This window comes from Schistocerca serialis, chromosome 11, assembly GCF_023864345.2.
Source record: "Schistocerca serialis cubense isolate TAMUIC-IGC-003099 chromosome 11, iqSchSeri2.2, whole genome shotgun sequence".
NCBI classification, from domain to species: domain Eukaryota; kingdom Metazoa; phylum Arthropoda; class Insecta; order Orthoptera; family Acrididae; genus Schistocerca; species Schistocerca serialis.
Window position 1 is genome coordinate 154,970,132 of NC_064648.1, and position 23,611 is coordinate 154,993,742.

The 23,611-nt window shown below is 42.1% G+C and overlaps 1 protein-coding gene across 1 annotated transcript in view; it reads right to left on the reverse strand.

Moving 5' to 3' along the window:
- The window catches only part of LOC126426974 (DEAD-box helicase Dbp80-like), a 147,379-nt gene that overhangs the window by 62,017 nt on the left and 61,751 nt on the right, over positions 1-23,611 (reverse strand). Inside the window, exon 4 of the mRNA XM_050089131.1 lies at positions 17,310-17,412. Coding sequence (XP_049945088.1) covers positions 17,310-17,412 — 103 coding nt within the window. The remainder of the gene's footprint in view (positions 1-17,309; positions 17,413-23,611) is intronic.

The window sequence follows — 23,611 nt, forward strand, 5'->3', positions numbered from 1 at the left end:
CCGATCTGTTGTCCCCCAAGTGTCTGGCAGCAAGCACGAGAGGCGCTGAGCCCGTTGTCAGTGGAGAATACTTCTATAATCACATTGCTGTCATCACAGACAATATTTTCCTGTCGCCAGCAGGGTGCAACAGTGTGCAACGCGATCATGAGTTCGATCTTAACTACTACACTAGTTATTCCTTCTAGCTCTCTGGGCCAGGTGGCAGCTGTATCTGTAGTCCACCAGTCAGAAGCTCACTAAGGTACACTATGTAATCAAAAGTATTCGGGGATATATGGCTGAAAATGACTTACAAGTTCGTGGCGTCCTCCATCGGTAATGCTAGAATTCAATATGGTGTTGGCCCACCCTTAGCCTTGATGATAGCTTTCACTCTCACAGGCATACGTTCAACCAGGTGCTGGAAGGTTTCATGGGAATAGCAGCCCATTCTTCATGGAGTGCTGCACTTAGGAGAGGTAGGGCCTGGCACAAAGTTTGTATTCCAAAACATCCCAAAGGTGCTTTATAAGATACAGGTCAGGACTCTTTGCAGGCCAGTCCATTAAAGGGATGTTATTTTTGTGAAACTACTGCACCACAGGCCATGCATTATGAACAGGTGCTCGGTTGTGCTGAAAGATGCAATCGCCATCCCCAAATTGCTCAACAACAGTGGGAAGAAAGAAGATGCTTAAAACATCAATGTGAGCCTGTGCTGTGATAGTGCCATGCAAAACAACAAGGGGTGCGAACCCCTTCCACAAAATACATGACCACACCATAACACCAACACCTTTGAATTTTACTGTTGGCACTACACACACTGACAGATGACATTCACCGGGCATTCACCATACCCACACCCTGCTATCGGATCGCCACATTGTGTACTGTGATTCGTCATTCCACACAACGGTTTTCCAATGTTCAATCGTCCAATGTTTACACTCCTTACACCAAGCGAGGCATCGTTTGGCATTTCCCAGTGTGATTTGTGGCTTAAGAGCAGGCGCTCGAGCGTGAAATCCAAGTTTTCTCCCTTCCCGCCTAGTCATAGTACTTGCAGTGGATCCTGATGCAGTTTGAAATTCCTGTGTGATGGTCTAGATAAATGTCTGCCTATTACGCATTACGACCCTCTTCAACTGTCGGTGGTCTCTGTCAGTCAACAGGCAAGGTCATCCTGTGCACTTTTGTGCTGTACTTGTCCCTTCACACTTCCCTATCATATTAGAAGCAGTGGATCTAGGGATGTTCAGGAGTGCGGAAATCTCATGTACAGGTGTATGACAACTGACACCAAATCACCTGACCACGTTCGAGTCCGTGAGTTCCGTGGAGTGCCCCATTCTGCTCTCTTACGATGTGTAATGACTACTGAGGTCGCTGATATGGAGTACCTGGCAGTAGGTGGCAGCACAATGCACCGAATAAGAAAAACATATGTTTTTGGGTGTGTCCGGATACTTTTGATCACATAATGAATCATTGAGAGACAGTTGCTGTGCTGTGCTTATGAGCTTAAGAGCGATTTTATTTAAGACTTCGAGCTTATACTGATCGTATGATTAACTTCCGAACAGTTGCAAGTGGTGATCAGCACTTAACTTGCTCCAGTTGTTTATTAGTCAATCTAGAATTTAACCTTTTGTTACTCTAAGTCATTGTTTCTTTTCCTTGCAAATAACTTATTTCATGGAGGAACTTTTGTTCATGTTCTTTAATATCCAAATAAAGTCATTCTACACTGTTTACCTGAGCAGCATTCTCATTCCATCTCAACCAGCGCACAACACATCACTCTTCACACGCTCAAACCACTTGAGTTGTGCAGTGCTCTGGCTCTCTGCCACTGACAGAGCCACCTTTATTTCTCCTACGATGTCCTTATTTCTGATTTTCTCTCTTCTCGTGTTCTGCAAGGCTGATCGCAGAAACTATTTTGCACGTTCATAACTTGCACAAATCCACCTCGTTAATTACACGGCACTCCTAGCTGTAAGTCATAACCGATAGAAGAAGTTTTAAACACAGGAACGCCCTTATGCCTCACAAGGTTGTACACTTTATGAAAAAATTAGATCCTTTTCTTCCCCTGTTCCGTACATCTAGTTTGACAGTCCCATTCCTTGGTGCTGTTACAAAATAGGAATGTATTATGAGCAGATGTAAAATTTTCTCCAAGTCCTCTCCATCAAGCACCAAGACAATTCAAGCCAGGCCAATGACCCGTGTAACAATCAAAACAAAAAAACAGGCAAAATACTGACATTGCAGAAAGCAGAGCAAACCCCGAAGATATTGTCTCACCTCACACAAGCAAGAGTGTTTGAATTTTAAACACAGCAAAATGACATCAGCAACAGAAGACATCCTGTCATTCTCACAGCACAGTGTGATTTGGTGAGTGAGAGAGAGAGAGAGAGAGAGAGAGAGAGAGAGAGAGAGAGAGTTAATTTTATAAGAACACCTATTAGATTGCTGCTGGCAGAAGGGCAACAAGCTGAAGCCCTGAAACCTATTCTTTCAAAACAAAGAGATGGTGAAGACTGCTGATGAAACTGGAAAAGTATGCCCCATTTGGTCACTGCCAGCCACATACGATGTATTGCTTCTGACATGAAGTCGTAAATACTCAGGATTCTGAGCCTCGGCCTCCATCTTTAAGTTGCAGTATACCAGTTATGAAGCAAAATCTGTGATATGCTGTTAACATTAGCCAAGATATCTTCCCCCTTCGAAGCGGCTACCCCTCTGGTCTGACGCACCAGGTCGCTGGGAGCTGTCGACCTTGAGGCCACTGGTGAGAAGACTCTGAGACTTCTACCTCCAGCTTGCTGAGCCGAACTGATTGTATCTGGAACATTATCCACCTGTCACAATATTTGGGAGGTGTGATAACCGCTGCTGCACCCGACTAGTATCCTTAAGCAGTCACTGACATCTCTAGCCTTCTTCGGTGGAAAAACTATGCCGTTGCTCATCTCCACACCGTGCAGAGCTGGTGAGAGATTACTCGAGCACACCTCTTCTCGTGTAAAAGCACGGTCTGCCGAGCAGCGAGGTTTATCGTACAGGCTAAGCCGATCACCAGTGTGGCCTGCCACTTGCCCGACACCTCAGTTATTCCAGATTGACGGCTGCCAGTGACGGCTCAGACAGTGTCAGTGAGTCCCGAGGCTGTGCACCGCACTCCCACTGGCCTGAGTACCGACACAAAGAAGGATACACGATTGTAAAATTTACTTAATAAACTATTATTCTGCTAATGTTGTATCATTAGTGCCCAGTGCACTTTCCAGATACACACAGTTCTTCAGAATGGGGCAATTAAACAATAATAAATTGCATTAAATGTTAAATTCAGAATAGTGCAGTTGTGCCATTATTTTCTATTACATGTATGGATGTGATTTTAAAGGAAATTGAGGAGATAGGAAATGGTGATCTCCACGATTCTGTCTTTGCTAATGACATAGTTATTTTGGGAGAAACAGAAGTAGCTGTACAGGGAGATTAGAAGAAAGGAACTCCTCCACCACACTCCATATCCCAACACCGTAATGGTCTCAATATACGCTTCTGCAATATTGTACTTCCCAGGCAACTGAAAGCTCCCACACATTCAATTCTCTCTCCATATACTATCAGGTTGCCATCGGTAGGTGTTCTGCTCATAATCATTGCTACAGTTTTGCACAAAGACAGAATCATGGAGATCACCATTTCCTATCTCCTCAATTTCCTTTAAAATCACATCCATACATGTAATAGAAAATAATGGCACAACTGCACTACTCTGAATGCAACATTTAATGCAATTTATTATTGTTTAATTGTCCCATTATGAAGAACTGTGTATATCTGGAAAGTCAGTATCTAAGGAGTCAATGACAATGCTTTTGATAAAATTCTCTCTGGTACCTTGCTTCAGATGATCATTTCCCTGCAAATTTTCAGAATGGCATAAGCATTTAATCCAGACTTTCATAGTAAAGTCAATGGCTTTCTCGAGTAAATTTTGCACATCTTTCATTTTAAATGTGACCTTTCCTTTCACTAGTATCCACACATTTTCTATCGGGTTGTACTGGCAGTGATTAGGGGGTGGCTTCACACCTTTGTGGCCCATTTCTGCTGCTAAGCTGCCAAGTTCAAATTCACTGTAAATATCTTGCTTTCTTACACCAGCTCCAAATTAAAATAGTTTTCTCTTTTACCCGCTGCGCCGTTTATTCCTTCTTAGTATTTGAATTATAGAACTTCCACCCACATCCTCTGACTCCCACTGTGTAACTGCTGTTAACAACACTAATAAATCACAAAGTAAATTCAAAAACCAGTGTTCAAATACATCAGTGGCAGTCTCTTGATGATAACAGAAGGCTGTAAATTTAAGCTCTGCACTTTCGATAAAGCTATACTCTGACAATGAGTCAGTCTCCTCTACCAGTGCACTCTTTCAAATTCTGAATGCCAGGTGTGCTTCCTGGCACAGTTCTGAGTGAGCCAGGATTCAGCGAGATGAATAGAAGGACAATTTCCAAACAATGGAAAATCCAGGATGGAACTTAACAATGTTATGAAAGGGATAGCTGCTACTCACCACATAGCAGAGATGCTCACTCACAAACAGGCACAAGAGAAAGACTGTTAGAAAATGAGCTTTTGGTCAACAGAGCCTTCGTTGGAAATAAATAAATTCACACCGTGTGTGTGTGTGTGTGTGTGTGTGTGTGTGTGTGTGTGTGTGTGTGTGTGTGTGTGTCCACACGTGGCGCCCACTTGTCTATTTCCGACTAAGGTCGTGTTGCTCGAAAGTTCACTTTCAGAGAGTCTTTTGTTGTGCGTACCTGCACCTCAGCATCTCCAACAACAGTGAGTAGCAACTATCCTTTTCATAATATTAGGACAACAGTGTTCTTTTCTGAGAATGTGCATCTTTCTCAGCTGCTAGAACAACAGGGATTGCCATCACAATGCACCTTCCATTATTTTGTTTTCCGTACCTGAATGCTATGGATTCCAGAGTACTTCAATTCTACTGGCGACCCCATGTGAAAACAACCTATCCTGTAAAATTCTGCCACCTTTGCCTCATGGGATACTCACCAAAGGTGTCAAATTCCTATACAATACGACGAACACCACCTTTCTGGAAATCATCCAAATCTAACAGTTCTTCTCTCATTAATATCTTCTAATTGGAGATGGAAACTTCCTTTCTTGTCTACAGGTTTCCATTCCCATGATTCTCTACAAAATAGCTGTACTGTTTGGAGTGAGACACCATAAACCTTCTATGCAGCAGTCTGCAATGCCAATAAGATTTTCTCCCTTCTGGCATCGTCTTTCAACATCATGAAGAAATTTGCACACCTCATATGAATACCTTTGTGTCTCTTACCAGTCATCTTAACTTGCCAACAATAACAGTAATACTGTGCAAAGAAAACCACAGATCTCTTGATAAACTAACACCTGCACATAGCAGACACATACAAATGACACTGTGGTAACAGTCTGCACTCAGTGTAGCGGACAACTTGAACTGGGTCAAAATAAATGTTGCATTTTGCTGTATTGTCAATACTGGGCATCATAGGAAACAAAACTGATTTCGTTCTGACAGATAGTCAAAAGAAAATAAAAATAACAATATTATGAAAAGGATAGTTGTTACTCGGCACATAGTGGAGACACCGAGTTGCACATAGGCACAACAAAAAGACTGTCACAAAATGAGCTTTCGGCCAACAATGTCTTTACCACTGCATACGGTACAGTTCCTTCTGACTCATGTTGGGTAACGCATTGTTTATCAACCAACGGGCTCTCTTCACAATTGGACACTTTTGAATGCAGTTAAGCATACTTCGTCCTGTAGTGTCTCTCATGGGACTGTATGGTTTCAAATCACTCTTTTTAGCTTGGCCCATGCATTCTCAATGAAGTTGGAATATGGAGAATAAGGGTGACATTCCATCTGACTGATTCTAGGAAGGTGTTCTGTGTTCACAAGATTGTGATGATGGGGCATGCGCTATCGTCCATATACGTGAATCCCGCACCAATGTGTTCCCCAAAAGGAGCCACAATGCGTGCCATCCTACGATGCAATCCAATGGGGGGGGGGTACGGATTTCATCAGAAAAGACTGTCACGTCCCAGCGCTGTCTGGTCCAACAAGAATGGTTTCGTGCCCATTGAAAGTAGCCCCTCTCCAAACCTGATTTAGTGGAGGAGCTTTGAGATTTTTTTTTGGCACTTTAATTCCTACTCATGATGGAGCCCATTTTGCACAGTTTTTTGTTGATACCTGCAGCCCTTTGGCTGTTCGGAACTGCCATCTTAAGATACGGAGCATTGTGCTGAGGCTGTTCTATGCGGATATCGGTCCTGCACACCTGTTGTTTTTCTTTAGCAGTCACTTCTGTGACAATTCTCAACAGCGGCCACTTCTTTGATGATCCTCAACTGGTCCTGTCACCAGAAACTTGCTCCATATTCTCGAGACATTCACTATGATGTTTGCCTGTCTCATTCCCTGATCTAGATGAGTGACTGTATGGATCGTCTCATATGTTACTGTTGTCCGGACGATCCTGAACCAACCCAACTCTCATAATGACACACAGCAGAAATATTTCAATGTTCACAGATGACAGGGGTGTCAGACTGCACATACTGCCGCCTAACTGTAGACACATGGATAGTTTCCGATAGAATTATGTTACAAAAAGACCAATGTATTGATATGGTACCATATTGCTGGGTCACAACATTCCATATTAAAGTTTTGGCCATATGCAACATTTATTTTGATCACTGTATTTTAGTGGTTGTCGCAAATTAAGGCAGGGCAGGCAGTTTTACTGCCCTCCAGTATAGAATGGGTGAGAGCAGCAATAATTACTATGTTTTTATTATTTTACACTGTATGCCAAGTAAGCAGAGATGGGAAACGACACTGGTTCATATGACAGGAACCACGTCTTCAGAGAGACATTCAGCCGACTGCCAGCAACCAGAAGAAGATACCACAGTTTTGTTCTCATTTCTTGAGACCATTATTAACCTAACCTTAACTTGTGCCAGTAGAACTAGCACTGTGTGTGTTCTGTACAAACTTAATTACGTATATAGATAGTTCACCTATATGTTTCGATGACGAGTTTTCACGTATCAAAATACGTGACAAATGGCCCTGTCTTGATTGCATTGACTCAGAAGCTCAAAACTTTTACTGCCAAGCAGACAGCAATCTTAGTATTTGGGGGGGGGGGGGGGGGGGGGTCAACTAAAACTATACTCGTTCCTTTTAAAAAAGGTATCTTAGGAGACAGATTGACAGACAGGCAACAATGCAATCCTATAAGGTTTCGATTTTTACATGTAAAATATGTTTATATTTAATGCTCAGACTTCACACTGTATCTCATAAAAACAGGCTGTCCAAAATATTATCAAACAGAAGCAAGCCAAAGTACCCTGTAAATGTTAAGTGTAGTAGTGCAGAGGGTAATAATAAACCATTTTCAGTGGAGAGAAAAAAAAAAACAATAATTCAATCATCTGACTCAATGTCTTTATCTGGTAAGGTCTAAAAATTTCATTGTAAGCGATTTTACAGTATTTTTTTAAACTATAAAATATGAGGTGTGATCAAAAAGTAATGAGAATTTTTGTTTTTCTTAAGGAATCTTTATTCATCAACATCAACTTTGTGCCTTTCACAATAATACCCTCCCCCACCCCGGATATAACACACTTGTGCCAGCACTTTTTCCAATCCTGGAAGCACTTTGGAACTCATTTTCATTATGGTGTTCAATTCCTTCAGCGATTCTGTTTTTATCTCATCAACAGCATCAAAACAATGGACTTTCATTGTTCTCTTTGGGCTCGGGAATAGAAAGAAGTCACTGGGAGGCCACCTCTGGCTATACGGTGGATGAGGTAACATAACAGTTCTGGTTTTTTTTATGGTAAAAAAATCACAATCAAGTACTGAGGCATTCAGGAGCATTATTGTGATGCAATTTCCACAAGTGATTTTGGCACAATTCTTGTCATTTTCATCGGATTGCTTCACATAAATTGCACGTAACTTCCAGGCAGTATTCCTTATTGACCATATGATTGTAAGGCAAGAATTCATGATGCACTACCCCACTTTAATAAGAAAAAATACCGAGAAGAACCTTCACAAGTGATCGACCTTAACAAATGTTTTTGGGTCTTCGTTCTTCAGACAGCTTCCATTGGGGCAATTGAGCCTTGGTTTTGATGTCATACCCGTATACCTATGTGTCATCACCTGTTCTAACCATCAGGAAGTTCTGGATTGTTGTTGACATCATTCAGCAATTCCTGAGCAATATCTACATGACATTGTTTTTGGTTGAAATTCAACAATTTCTGAACAAACTTTGCTGCTACTCGATAAATGCTCAGAACATCCAAAACAATTGCTTGGCAGTAGCCAAAGGATTTGCCGACACTATCAGGAACCTCAATGATAGTGATTCGGTGATTTTTCAGAACTATTTTCTTCACTACTTCCACATAGTCATCAATAATTGATGTGCTAGAGCATCCAGGGCAGTCATCATATCCAAAGTTTTCTCATCCCTCTTTGAAATGTTTATACCACTCAAACTTTTGTCTTACTCATAGTAGATTTGATGAAAGCCACAGTGAACATTTCAAATGTGCTGCTGCGCTTTATTCCATTTTTCAAGCAAAATTTAATGCAAATTCTTTGATTCACCTTTCTCAAAAGTAAAAATTCGCCGATCATTCAAAAACACATATCAGCTTTTCGATTGTCAACAATAAACTAAATATTCAAAACAGCTGAAAATGCAACTGTACATCAGGAACGCGTGTGCCAACAAATATTTTTAAAAAATAAATTGAAAATCTGATATATAAAGCCCACAAAATATTGTTTGCATAAGCTTCCAAAGGTACAGTTCAGTTCTTTCAGTAGCTCTGGCACACTCTCCCGCAGATCAAACAAATGTGTGAACATTCAGGCTGCCCTTCTCTGCATACATTCAATATCCGGTTAGTCCTATTTCGCACAGGACCCACATACTTTAGCAACATTCTAGAATTGTTCGTACGAGCGATTTGTACGCACCTACTTTGTAGGCTGATTGCACTAACCCAGTATTCTACTAATAAACCGAAGTCTACTAAAAGGTCTACTACCTGCCTTACCCACTACTTGAGCCTATGAGATCATACCATTACATAATCCTACAAGTGTTACATCCAGGTATTTGTACAAGTCGGCCGATTCCAACAGTGACTCACTGATATTATAATCATACGATATTATGTTTTTTTTAATTCTGTGAAGTACACAGTTTTACACTTCTGAACATTTTAAGTGCGTTGCCAGCCTTCCAGCTGGTTGAAATCTTAAATCAAGATATGAATGAATATTTATGCAACTTCTTTCACCCAGTGCACCATAGATAATTCTATCACTTACTACAGGTCTGAGATTACTATTTATATCATCTGGAAGGTCATTAAGATATAACATGAACTCCAAGGATCCCAACACACTGAAGTTACTTCTACATCTGACGACGAGTCTCCGTCCAAAGTAACATGTTGTATCTTCCCTACCAAAGTCCTCAATCCAGTCACAAATTTCACTTGATACCTCATATGACTCTACCTTCGATAATAAGTATACTTTTGTCCTGAGTCAAATGCTTTTCAGAAATCGAGAAACACTGCATCTACCCGACTGCCTCGATCCAAAGCTTTCAGTATTTCAAGTGAGAAAAGTGCGAGTTTTGTTTCACATATCGATGCTTTTGGAATCCATGATGGTTGGCACTGAGGTGGCCAGAATATGTTCCAAGATCCTACAACAAACTGATTTCAAGGACACTGGATGGTACGAGGGCAGTTCAATAAGTAATGCAACACATTTTTTTTCTCGGCCAATTTTGGTTGAAAAAACCGCAAATTTCTTGTGGAATATTTTCAAACATTGCCGCTTCGTCTCGTATAGTTTCATTGACTTCCGACAGGTGGCAGCGCTGTACGGAGCTGTTAAAATGGCGTCTGTAACGGATGTGCGTTGCAAACAACGGGCAGTGATCGAGTTTCTTTCGGCGGAAAACCAGGGCATCTCAGATATTCCTAGGCGCTTGCAGAATGTCTACAGTGATCTGGCAGTGGACAAAAGCACGGTGAGTCGTTGGGCAAAGCGTGTGTCATCATCGCCGCAAGGTCAAGCAAGACAGTCTGATCTCCCGCGTGTGGGCCGGCCGTGCACAGCTGTGACTCCTGCAATGGCGGAGCGTGCGAACACACTCGTTCGAGATGATCGACGGATCACCATCAAACAACTCAGTGCTCAACTTGACATCTCTGTTGGTAGTGCTGTCACAATTGTTCACCAGTTGGGATATTCAAAGGTTTGTTCCCGCTGGGTCCCTCGTTGTCTAACCCAACACCATAAAGAGCAAAGGAGAACCATCTGTGCGGAATTGCTTGCTCGTCATGTGGCTGAGGGTGACAATTTCTTGTCAAAGATTGTTACAGGCGATGAAACATGGGTTCATCACTTCGAACCTGAAACAAAACGGCAATCAATGGAGTGGCGCCACACCCACTCCCCTACCAAGAAAAAGTTTAAAGCCATACCCTCAGCCGGTAAAGTCATGGTTACAGTCTTCTGGGACGCTGAAGGGGTTATTCTGTTCGATGTCCTTCTCCATGGTCAAACGATCAACTCTGAAGTGTATTGTGCTACTCTTCAGAAATTGAAGAAACGACTTCAGCGTGTTCGTAGGCACAAAAATCTGAACGAACTTCTCCTTCTTCATGACAACGCAAGACCTCACACAAGTCTTCGCACCCGAGAGGAGCTCACAAAACTTCAGTGGACTGTTCTTCCTCATGCACCCTACAGCCCCGATCTCGCACCGTCGGATTTCCATATGTTTGGCCCAATGAAGGACGCAATCCGTGGGAGGCACTACGCGGATGATGAAAAAGTTATTGATGCAGTACGACGTTGGCTCCGACATCGACCAGTGGAATGGTACCGTGCAGGCATACAGGCCCTCATTTCAAGGTGGCGTAAGGCCGTAGCATTGAATGGAGATTATGTTGAAAAATAGTGTTGTGTAGCTAAAAGATTGGGGAATAACCTGGTGTATTTCAATGCTGAATAAAACAACCCCTGTTTCAGAAAAAAAGTGTGTTGCATTACTTATTGAACTGCCCTCGTAGTTTTGTGGATCACCTCTACTGCCCTTCTTGTAGACAGGTATAACCTGTGGTTTTTTCAAAGGGCTGGGGACAGTTTTTTGCTCCAAGGATATATGGTAAGATTATGGTTAGAAGAGGGTATAACACAGCCACAAATTCAGTAAAGAATGTGATAGGGATTTCATTGGGCCCTGGAGCTTTGTTCAATTTTAATCCTGTCTGCTGTTTCTCAACACCACTGACACTAATACTTATTTCATTCATCTTTTCAATGGTACTATGATTAAACTGGGCAATTCTCCTGGGTTTTCCTTTGTCAAGGAACATTTGAAAACAGAGTTAAGCATTTCAGTTTTTGCTTTGTTACCCTAAATTTCAATTCCTGTCTCATTCATTAGGGACTGGATACTAACTTTGGTGCCACTAACATACAACCAGAATTTCTTTGTGTTTTGTGAAATATCATTTGACAGTATTCTGCTACGGTAATCATCGAAGACATCATCACACATTGCTCTCTTGGCAGTACATTTCTCTCAATCTTCTCAGTACTGACAGCTCACTTCCATGCACCACTAACGTTATAGCTGCTGTCCCAGTTCAAGTGTTATCGGTGATTTTAATTTCTACTAGACCCTTTAATAACAGAATCTCAGCTACTACTTTTTGTAACAAGGACCAACTGGGTTCTGGAATTGATCAGCTGACATAGATGTTCTAAAAGAACTGCTACAGCATTAAAGATGTATAGTTAATAAATTCCAAGAAACAAACATGTGAAATATTGAACAATTACATGATTAACTATCTATTGTACTTCTTCCACTCTGGAGCTGCATTTACACAACTATGTAGGGTCCTGGGAACAAGCCGCTTAAGAACCACTTTCCAACCACTCTGGTAGAAGGAGAAGGTGCTACGCCATGTTAAGTCTCTGTCTCAGGGTGCTTGGGATTTGTAAGATTTCTTGCAAAAGCAACTACACCGTCCAGCCTATCTGTACTGTTGCTAGCATCTGTGCATAACACTGTAGGGGGGCAGCAGGGGGGGGGGGGGTCGGGAAGAGAAGTTGAATAATTAAAGTTTCTAGGCACACTCTCAGAAATACACACAAAATAACATTTGATCAAACTGAAACCTTGCCTCACACTTCCATATGATCTGATGAAAGTATCTGGACATGTATTAGTGGAAATTAATATGGTGTGTGTCCACCCATCACCTTTTGCCAGCCCAAACCTGCCTTTTGACAGTTCGAACTCCACTAGAGATACTTTCAATACTGTGTCTGAATTTGTCTGGAGGAATGGCAGCTCCTCCTTCCTGAAGAGCCAAAACCAAAGAAGGTAACAATGTTGGATGCTGGGTTCTGGAGTGAAGTCGTGATTCTAATTCACCCCATAACTGTTTTATTGGATTCAGGTCGTCACTCTGGAAAGGCCTGTCCATTTCAGGAATGTTATGGTCCACAAACTATTGCCTCACAGATGTTGCTTTATGGTAGACTGCAATGTCATGCCGATGCAATCTTACTCTCCAAACAGTTCCTTTCTGTACGCACTGCACATTTATGTATTTTTGTGTTCATATCCATCCACATTTTGTGTTTTCTTAAGCACAATAATGGGAACACACTAATTATGAAAATCATCTCTATACCATAACACTATCTCTTCCATACTTCACTGCTGGCACTATACACGATAGCACATTAACATCCTCCCAGCATGCAAATTCTCCAGGCATTCCCCAAACCCTTATATCAGATTGCAGGTGCAGGATACAGCACGATTCGTCATTCTGAATCATTTGTTTCCAGTCGTCCCTGTCCAATGGTGTCACTTTTTCCACCACCTACAGAATCACTTAGCAGTGACCAGAAATGTGTAGCTCATAAAGAGCTGCTCACTGTATTGGATTCTTTTTAAATCCCTACGCACAATCCTTGTGTTAAATGGGCTGCTGGTAGCACACTGGTACTCACGAGTCACTCCTTCCACTTACTGTGTGTAATTTACAACCACCCTTCACAATATTCCACAGTTCTTGTCAGAACATGAGTTTTCTGTTCAGCTGTGGTTATTTCTTTACATTTCCACTTCACAATTACAGCAACAGTAAACTTGGGCACCTTTAGAAGGGTTCAAATGCCCCTAATGGATTTGTCACTCAGGTGACATCTAATTACTGTCTCACATTCGACGTCACTGAGCTTTCCTGACTGACTTGTCTAGTTGTTACTGCTTTTCTACTGACAACACAATAATCTCATCTCGTTTTATACTGGCATGTCCACCTCTAGTGACATTTAGTGCTCAATCCTGCATCACATAGGGGAGGTCCAGATACTTTTGATCAAATAGTGTACATACTGGGTCGCTACAGTAGAAACTGGAATCTACGAGAACAACTTCAACCGATACAGTGTACCTCTCACCCATCACGGTAACAGTTACAAAAACAGAATCATGCATTTCCTCTACGAAAACAGGCCCGGTAACAGTAGATGTGGTAAATCCAACCCATACTGTGACTCTCTCGTCGTGCAGTGGAGTTTCCACGACAGTTCTAGGATTTTCGGTAGCCCAAATTCTGCAGTTGTGGGCGTTGACAGACCCTCGGAGCGTGAAATGAGCTTCGTTGGTTCACAACACATTACTCAACCAATCCTCATCTTCCGCCATCTTTTGAAACGCCCACACCGCAAATGCCCTGCGCTTCACTAAATCGCCAGGTAACAGTTATGATGCCGATGGATTTTGTACGGATAGCATCGGAGGGTACGCATAAGTGCCAACCAATCAGTAGTGTATGGAATGCCGGTGCGACGTGCGACTGCACGAGCACTGACCTCCCCATGCACAGATGAACCCGCTACAGTCTCCATTTCTTCCCGAACTATCTCAGCAGCATTACGCCTTGTGCTCGGTCGTCCACTACGGGGCCTATCGTCTGAACAACCCGTGGCTTCGAACTTCGAAAACATTCTCGCCACAGCTGCATTTGGCAACCAACCTTTACCCGTTCAAATCCCCTTCCTATGGCGATAGGATCGTAACGCTGAACTAGCACATTCCCCATTCTGATAATACAACTTCACTAAAAGAGCCTTTTCAGGTAACATTAACCTGCTGCCACAGCTGGCGCATCTGATTTCTCTCTCGTTACAGCTCCTTTTATACACGACTGTCATGTGCAGTCACTGACTTCTGCTGTCCAGCGCCATGTGTCGGACATTTTGTGAACTTCTCTCTATCTACATTATTCCATGGTTTATTAAGTTTTCAAATTTATACCGACTTTTTGATCACCCAGTATATGAAGTTAAACACAAAAAAAGGCATCGTGTGGACACACCTTTAGGATTAAAGGTGGAAGGGAAAGAAACCTGGAGAAGTAAGCGCACACCAAAGACACACCAAAGGCACACCAGAGACCAAAGACAGAAGGATACAGGGAAATGATAGCATGTCTCCGGTAGGGCAGGCGGGAGAAGAGAATACTGAAGAGCTATGAAGGAGAGTGCAATAGAAGAAGAGAAACGAAGAGGTTTTGGGAGGAGGATAAAGTGTAAGCCACAAAGGGGCTACCCATGATCGTGATGAAAGAAGAACAGTTCACTAGATCACTAGTTCCTAACCTTTCTGAGACCATTACTCCCGAGTTCAATGAGATAAAAACTACTACCCCTCCACCCCGACCATCATCACCATAAGCCTAAATAAACTTTAGAATGGAAAACCAATTTCCTTCAACACTCCCATTTTTAAAATGATAAAAGATAAATGATATTTTGTTTTTGTAGCTTTTTCTTAAAAAAACCGTGAACTATTGATCAATGAGATAATTGGAATTGTTTATTTCTAACAACACTTATTTATATAATGACAAAGCAATTCTCAGTGAATTCTCAAGGCATTTAAAATTAACGAAATTTAAATTCGTGCACTACATTTCTTGTTGTAAATCACTTGATCGCAGGACTCCTTACATCCAAACTGGCAGAAATTTGAAGTCTTCAAGCAGCAAATGCTTTGCATTTGACCACCACCACTACTAATAACAATTAGGACAATAATAATAATAATAATAATAATAATAATAATAATAATAATAATAATAATAATAGTATGTAGGCGCTACTGCATTGTAGTAGCCATTACATACGATGATGCGACAAAGTCAAGGACCTCCACCTAATATCATGCCAGACCTTCTTTAGCGTTAGTGCAGCAACTCGATATTGTACGGATCCAACAAGTCTGAAGTCCCCTGCAGAAATATTGAGCCATGTTGCCTCTAACTGTCCATAATTGCAGAAGTGTTGACTGTGCAGGATTTTGCACACGAACTGACCTTTAAATTATATACCATAAATGTCCGATAGGATTCATGTCAGGCAATCTGGACGGCCAAAGCATTCACTTTAACTGTCCAGAATGTTCTTTAAACCAGTTGTGAATGATTGTGGTTCACTGAGACGGCACATTGTCATCCATAAAAATTCCATCATTGTTTGGGAATATTAAGTCCACGAATGACCGCAAATGGTCTCCCAGTAGCTGAACATAACCAGTGATCAGCTCAGTTGCACCAGAGGACCCAGCCCTTTCGATGTAAACCCAGCCCATACCATTACAGGCCCACTAACAGCTTGCACAGTGCCTCTTGACAACTTGGGTCCATGGCTCCGTGGGGTCTACTCAACTGGAATCTGGGCTCATCTGAGCAGGCCACGGATTCTCAGTTGTCTACAGTCCAACTGTTACGGTCACGATCTGAGGAGAGGCACTGCAGGCGATGCCGCGCTGTTAGCAAAGGCACTCACGTCGGTCGTCTGCTGCCATAGCCCATTAACATCGAATTTCGCCACACGTTTGTCGTACGTTCCACATTGATTTCTGCAGTTATTTTACACACTGTTGCTTGTCTGTTTGTGGAAAATGGGAATCCCTGGAAGGCAGAAGGCATTCTTTTTGCAAAATAGTGCTGACTAAGTCTAGAGAACTGGCATTTGGGCCCGACTGCACAACATTCTACTGACAAGCGTACATCTCCTGTAGGGATTACGAAGACAAGATAGGGGAGAACAGGGTTCACATGTAGCATATACACACACTTGTTTTTCCCTCAGTTCATCTGCAAGTGGAACAGTAAAGGAAACTAATAGCAGATACCCTCCACCAACCACTGTACAATGGCTTGCAGTGTATGTATATAGATTTATAATAGAGGGAAACATTCCACGTGGGAAAAATATATCTAAAAACAAAAATGATTTGACTTACCAAACGAAAGCGCTGGCACGTCGATAGACACACAAACAAACACAAACATACACACTAAATTCTAGCTTTCGCAAACAACGGTTGCTTCGTCAGGAAAGAGGGAAGGAGATGGAAAGACGAAAGGATGTGGGTTTTAAGGGAGAGGGTAAGGAGTCATTCCAATCCTGGGAGTGGAAAGACTTACCTTAGGGGGAAAATAGGGACAGGTATACACTCGCACACACACACCCATATCTGTGTATGTGCGGTTGGATATGGGTGTGTGTGTGCGCGAGTGTATACCTGTCCCTATTTTCCCCCTAAGGTAAGTCTTTCCACTCCCGGGATTGGAATGACTCCTTACCCTCTCCCTTAAAACCCACTTCCTTTCGTCTTCCCCTCTCCTTCCCTCTTTCCTGATGAGGCAACAGTTTGTTGCGAAAGCTTGAATTTTGTGTGTATGTTCGTGTTTGTTTTTGTGTCTATCGACCTGCCAGCGCTTTTGTTCGGTAAGTCACCTCATCTTTGTTTTTATATATAATTTTTCCCACGTGGAATGTTTCCTTCCATTATATTGACATCTTTGTTTTTAGATACATATAGATTTAGATTTATATATGTATTTTTGTTACTCACTGCCTCCACTGTATGATAAAAGTTTGTTCCTAGTATTGCACAATTTGTATTTCACTAATTTATGGGACAGTCCCCCTCAAACCAAGGGTAAGTATTGCTTACATCAAGAAGCACACCTACTGACACAGAGGCCACTACAGTTACAAAGGTGAGAGACACGTGCTGCCGACTTACCTGAGGGTAGTTCTTAGAAGGGTCCACCCTGCTCAGCATCGCCAAGACGAATGCCGCCGTCTTCCCCGTACCGGACTGCGACTGTGCGATCATGTTCTGGGGGCTGAAACATGTACAGAAGCAAACTTTCAAAATGTTCTCCGAATGCTGTGAGTGTAAATCCTCAGCTTTGTAGAGAACTTCACACACTTACTGTTTACTACTGCCATTATTTTCACTATGCAGACGTAAATGTAATACATAAATAACAGAGGCCAGCTTCAATTTATTATTTTAGTTGATTCTGTCAGGTTTTGGACCCAACTCCTCAGTTTGCCACTGCTGCTGAGAGCCACCCTCACCCCGAGAGCAGTGAGAGCGCGAACCGGTCAGCCTGTGTGTTACAGGATACTTCCTGAGAAAGAGGGTCACTCTGGAATTGGAGGACAAGAGAGTAACTGACCGACATCACGTGTACAGGACAGGCAGCAAAAACTACTTTCTGATGTAAACAACAAATAGGTGGGAAGTGTAGTGACTGAGTAATGATACATTATGGAGTCCCTCAAGAATCTGTCCACGGTCCTTGCTACTTCTCATACACATTAAGGATCGGATTGGATTGTATGGGGGAGGAGACCGGACAGCGAGGTCATCGGTCTCGTCGGATTAGGGAAAGACGGGGAAGAAAGTCGGCCGTGCCCTTTCAAAGGAACCATCCCGGCGTTTGCCTGGAGCGATTTAGGGAAATCGTGGAAAACCCAAATCATTATGGCCGGAAACGGAATCGAACAGTCGTCCTCCCGAATTAGAGTCCGGTATACTAGCCACTGCGCCACCTCGCTCAGTCATACACATTAACAATCCACTTCTGTCCGCTGACAGAGTGAGCAACTTCACCACGTTTGCAGAAGTTACGAGAATTCCGATTTGCAATCAAATGTTTTGTGCTCCTAGAGACAGACGTCAACTAATTTGTTGCACATATTTGGATCTGGTTCACGGTACATTCACTAACAGTAAACCTTAGCAAAACCCACTACATCCAGCTCCATTCTAACGACAAAAGGGCGTGAGACTTTGTTATTACGAACAGACGTCAGTAGATACAGAGGGATATTGCTCAAAACTCTTATGCAGCAGGCTTAGTTGGGAACCTCACATCCTCCCTGTCTTGAAAGGGCTTCACTCAGCATTTGCCATCAGAATAACTCACAATATTGCAGGGAGCAGTATCTCAAAATCTGCATATTTAGGTCATTTCCATGCAATAAGTAAGTGCTAGGATATCTTGTTAATGTTCTGTTTTAATATTGTCTTAAGTATAATAAAGTCTGAAAAAGTATTGATTGTACTCTGTTCTTTGAATGATCAAACTTGCACTGGCTTATTCATATTTATCAAATTACGCATGCAAAGAAAAATTTACAAACTTATTAACTCACAGGAAATTAACTTAGGACTTTACAAATAAAGAAATTGAATATCACAATTTGTAATGAAGCCCGATACCAAGAATTTTAATTGAAGCAAATTTATCTCATAACACCAATTCATCATCCCTACCCAACTGCTACAATACTTGCCAAAAAGGCATAAAGCAGGTGGCAGTGTTGCTGCCCTGAGGCAGAGCACACAGAAGAATACTTCATATTGTAGACTTTGTAAATGGGTGGATTAGTAGAAGGCTACACAAGGAAAACCACAATTGAATTTACCATGTATTTCACAAGTGAGATCTTTAGCAATGCAGTTGTAGCTGGCTAGTGCACTGTATCAATACAGTGATGTAATTCCTGCATGACTGCCTATTAAAACTTAGCAACCAAGTACAACTATTATTCAGGTCACAACAGTACATTCAAAAGACCACAACAGTGTATAGCTCGAGCCCCGACTGTCAACACATGAACCACATATCGCTCAAAAACTGAACTTATTTCGTATGAGAACAATGTAGAGATTTCTCGCTACCTGCCCCTTCACAGGTGCTGCCTTCTTCTGTCAATTTCTTGAATTACTTTGAAAGGAAAACACTGCACACGTAAGAGAATTTGTCATGACTGTTTGAGCCAATGCACGTTTTCATAGTCTTAAATCTTGCCTGTGTACTTGTTAGGTTTTGCAGTTTGCGGTTATTCAGATACAAATATGTCACATCTGTAGAGTGACCAAGAAACGTACGAAGCTCAAGAGGAAGAATTCAATGATTCTGGATTGGCGGGAGGAATACCTCATTGGCATCAGGCTGGACAAAATTCATACCTAGGTATGCTGCAGTCTGTTACAATTATTTGTTGCTAATAGTGTTGCTACAGATACTGCTGCTGTAATTCTATTTGTTTTATTGGTCTTAAATAATCTTTTTTACAGGCAAATCTATTGATGAATCATCCAACACGGGTTTCAAAGACTTGTTCCAAGAAGACAAGACAATTCACTCACCAAACAAACAGGAAAAAAACTAAATGGTATCGCCCTGAATGCAACATACCTCTCTGCATGCCAGAATGCTTCAGCTTTATCCATACAAAAGCCAATTGTGCATAAAATTGGAGAACTCACCTCAAACCTTTTTGGCATTAAGGAGGGGGGGGAGGCAATAATTGTATTTTTGACATCATTATAAAATTTTTAATCTATCAATGAACTACGATAAATATCAAAAATAATCCTCGGAGCTTGTCTTTTTTTTGGCTACATTATTCTTTACGATAGATCGAATGCAAATGTGTCAGTAATGATTTAAATGACAGCACAAGTGCCTGGTTTTCTCAGGCCAAATTTTTCTATGCGGCTGGACCTCAAAGTATTGATGTTAGAATGTAGGCTTTCATAGCCAATGTTTACTTCAGTCAAAATGTCCATATCAAGAGGCCACGAATGATACACTTAACTATTCCCTCACATTTTGCCTCTGACTGCGAGAGAGATCTTCAGAGGGTAAATAGCAAGTGCAGTAAAGTCTTGATGGCGATGCTGAAATTTAGAGGGCCACATAGAGGCCACCACCATCTGTCACATAATGACAATTGCGTGATGATCTCTGGCTGGAACCATCGTTTTCAATTAAAGCACTCTACCCTCATTCTATTGGTACAAAATTGACACCCACATCTGATCTGACTTGATGTCTTCTACTTTTAAGTTAAAATTATGATGTCAGTTAATTTCTATTTCCCCCTATATGCACACATGATAATGCACTGTCTTTGCTAATATGTCTGTCTCACTGCATTTTATTTTGTCTCCCCTATATCAGACAACAGGTTCTTTGTCACTACGTCCCAGAGCAGGTTCCTTTTGTGATCAACTAACTGGTTGTTAACACTTTGTCCAAGTTGATAATGTATATCCGTCCAAAGCTACATCAAATTTTTTAAACCCCAGGTGTCATTAGTCAATGCCACCCATCTTTTGTCATTCTTAAGTATTCTTTCATCTTCTACGTGGTTCTGAAGATAATCTTAACTCCATACTTGGCCAATAATTTCCTGTTCCAATCTAGTTAATAAAACAGGAGAAAAACTTTCCCAGATGAAGGCTGCTGTTGCTTACAAGTCCTGGCTTCCACTCTTTGTGGACAGCGTGTTCGATCCATCTCGGTATTGGAGAGAGAATTGTTCTAAATAGCTAATCTTGTAAGTTAACTGGCTCTTAAATTTTGTTAGACCTGTCCGCCAAGGTTCTTTTTTGTCTTGACAACAGTTGGATTTCTTACTGAGGTTTCAACCAGTGTGTGTTGCTATACAGTGCACCTCGTAGCTTGAAGTCCCATGCACTCATTTGATCACGGATACATCAATGCTCTCCTTCTCCATCGTAAGTTGAATTTCTGTATTGATATTGTTGAAATGTCCAAGAAAATACCCAAACACATCTTCACCCTGTGTCCACAGCACAAAGGAACCACCAGGGTTAGAAGTATGAAACCGGAATTTCCCTATATATTGTGCTAGCTGTCAGTGTAGGACCCGTAAGATTGCATCTGCAGTGTCGTCTGCTTCCTGTAACAGCTGACGATGTATGTCAACACGCAGTAACCCAAGTTCCATAAACTGGTATCCGTTTCAAACCCGTAAACATGGCAAATTTCGTGCCCATGAACTACGTTTTGCAGACAGCATTGGTTTTCTGTTATCATTTGAAGAAAACTGCTGCAGAATCACATCGAATGCTTGTCGAAGCTTTCAGAAAACATGCTCTACAGAAAACGCAGTGTTTCAAGTGGTTCAAGAAATTCAGAAGTGGTGATTTTGATGTGAGAAATGAGCGCAGAAAACCATACTAAAGTTTGAAGACAACGAATTGCACATCTTATCGGATGAAGATGATACTCAAACTCAACAGGAACCTGTGGAGCAATTCATTGTGATCCAGAAAGCTGTTTCTCTTCAGTTGAAAGCTGTGGGAAAGGTGCAGAAAGTGGGAAAATGGGTTCCACATCAACTGAATGAAAGACAGCAAGCAAATCAAAAAACCATTTGTGAAATGCTGCTCGCCAGATACAAATGAAAGTCGTTTCTCCATCGAAGAGTGACAGGTGATGAAAAATGGATATATTTACAGAACCCTAAGTGTCAATAATCATGGGTGAATTCAGGCAAACTATCAACATCCACTGCAAGACCAAATCGTTTTGGAAAGAAGACACTGCTATGTGTTCATTAGAATCAGAAGGGTGTCATCTATTGTGAGGTGCTAAAACCTGGTGAAACCATTAACACTGATCGCTACTAACAGCAAATGACCAATTTAAATCTAGCATTATGTGAAAAATGACCAGAATATGAAAAAAGGCAACACAAAGTCATATTGCTCCAGGACAACGCCCCATTACACACAGCAAAACGAGTCAGGGGAATGACTGAGGCATTCAGTTGGGAAATACTAGGACGTGCGCCTTATTCTCTGGACTTGGCTCCTTCTGATTATCATCTATTTGCATCACTGGGACACACTCTCTGAACAATGCTCCAATTTGTGTGACAATGTACAAAAATGGCTCGCTGACTGGTTCGCTTCAAAAGAAGAACATTTTTGGTGTGGCATTCATCACCTATCTGAGAGATGGGAGAAATACATACATAGCAAAGGAAATTGTTTTGAATAAATTTCCTCCATAACCTCAACTCCTTTTCGAATCTGAATTTCACCTGGTCCTTCTCCAAAACCCAAGCCACCTTCCTGGATGTTGACCTTCATCTTGTTGAAGCTCACATCCACACCTATGTCCATATCAAACCCACAAACAAACAACAGTACCTTCACTTTGATAGCTGCCATCCTTTCCACATCAAACGCTCCCTTCCCTACAGCCTAGGTATTCGTGGCAAACGTATCTGCTCCAGTGACGAATCCCTCAACAACTACACCAATAACCTGACCAGTGCTTTCCTCTCCCGCAACTATCCTGCAGACCTTGTCCACAAACAGATTTCCCGAGCAATACATTCCTCCCCATCCAACAACAATGTTCCTACCCCCAGACCACACAGAAGTATCCCCCTTGTCACCCAATATTATCCTGACCTCGAAAACATCAACAAATTACTCCGCCAGGGATATGACTTTCTCAAGTCAACCCCTGAAATGAGATCATCCCTTGACAAAATTCTCCCCACACCACCCAGAGTTGCCTTTCGTCGCCCCCCTAACCTCCGTAACATCCTTGTTAAACCCTACAATATTCCCAGACTACCTTCTCTACCCAGCGGTTCCTACCCCTGTAACCGACCCCGCTGCAAAACCTGCCCCATGCATCCGCCCACAACCACCTACTCCAGTCCCGCCCCGCTACTGGTAAAACATACACAATTCAAGGCAGGGCTACGTGTGAAACTACACATGTCATTTATCAACTGACATGCCTGCACTGCACAGCCTTTTACATCGGCATGACAACAACCAAACTGGCTGAGCGCATGAACGGACACAGACGAACTGTCCGCCTAGGAGATGCCCAATACCCAGTAGCGGAGCATGCCCTTCAGCATAATTCTAGGGACCTAGGAACCTGCTACACCGTATGTGCCATTTGGCTTCTCCCACCCAACACCAGTCCCTCTGAACTGCGGAGATGGGAACTTGCACTCCAACACATCCTTTCATCCCGCCATCCCCCTGGACTGAACCTACGTTAAACAACCTAACTCCCATTCACTCTTCAGTCTTCTCCTCTTTCCCTTTCCTCTTTAGTCATTCACGCATCTTTTCATCCTACGTAGTTGTGTTTATCTTTATACTATATACCTCTTTACTTCTGTATGCATCCTCTTTGGTTGAAGCTGGCACAGTACTTACAGTAGAATATCTTTGGCTTC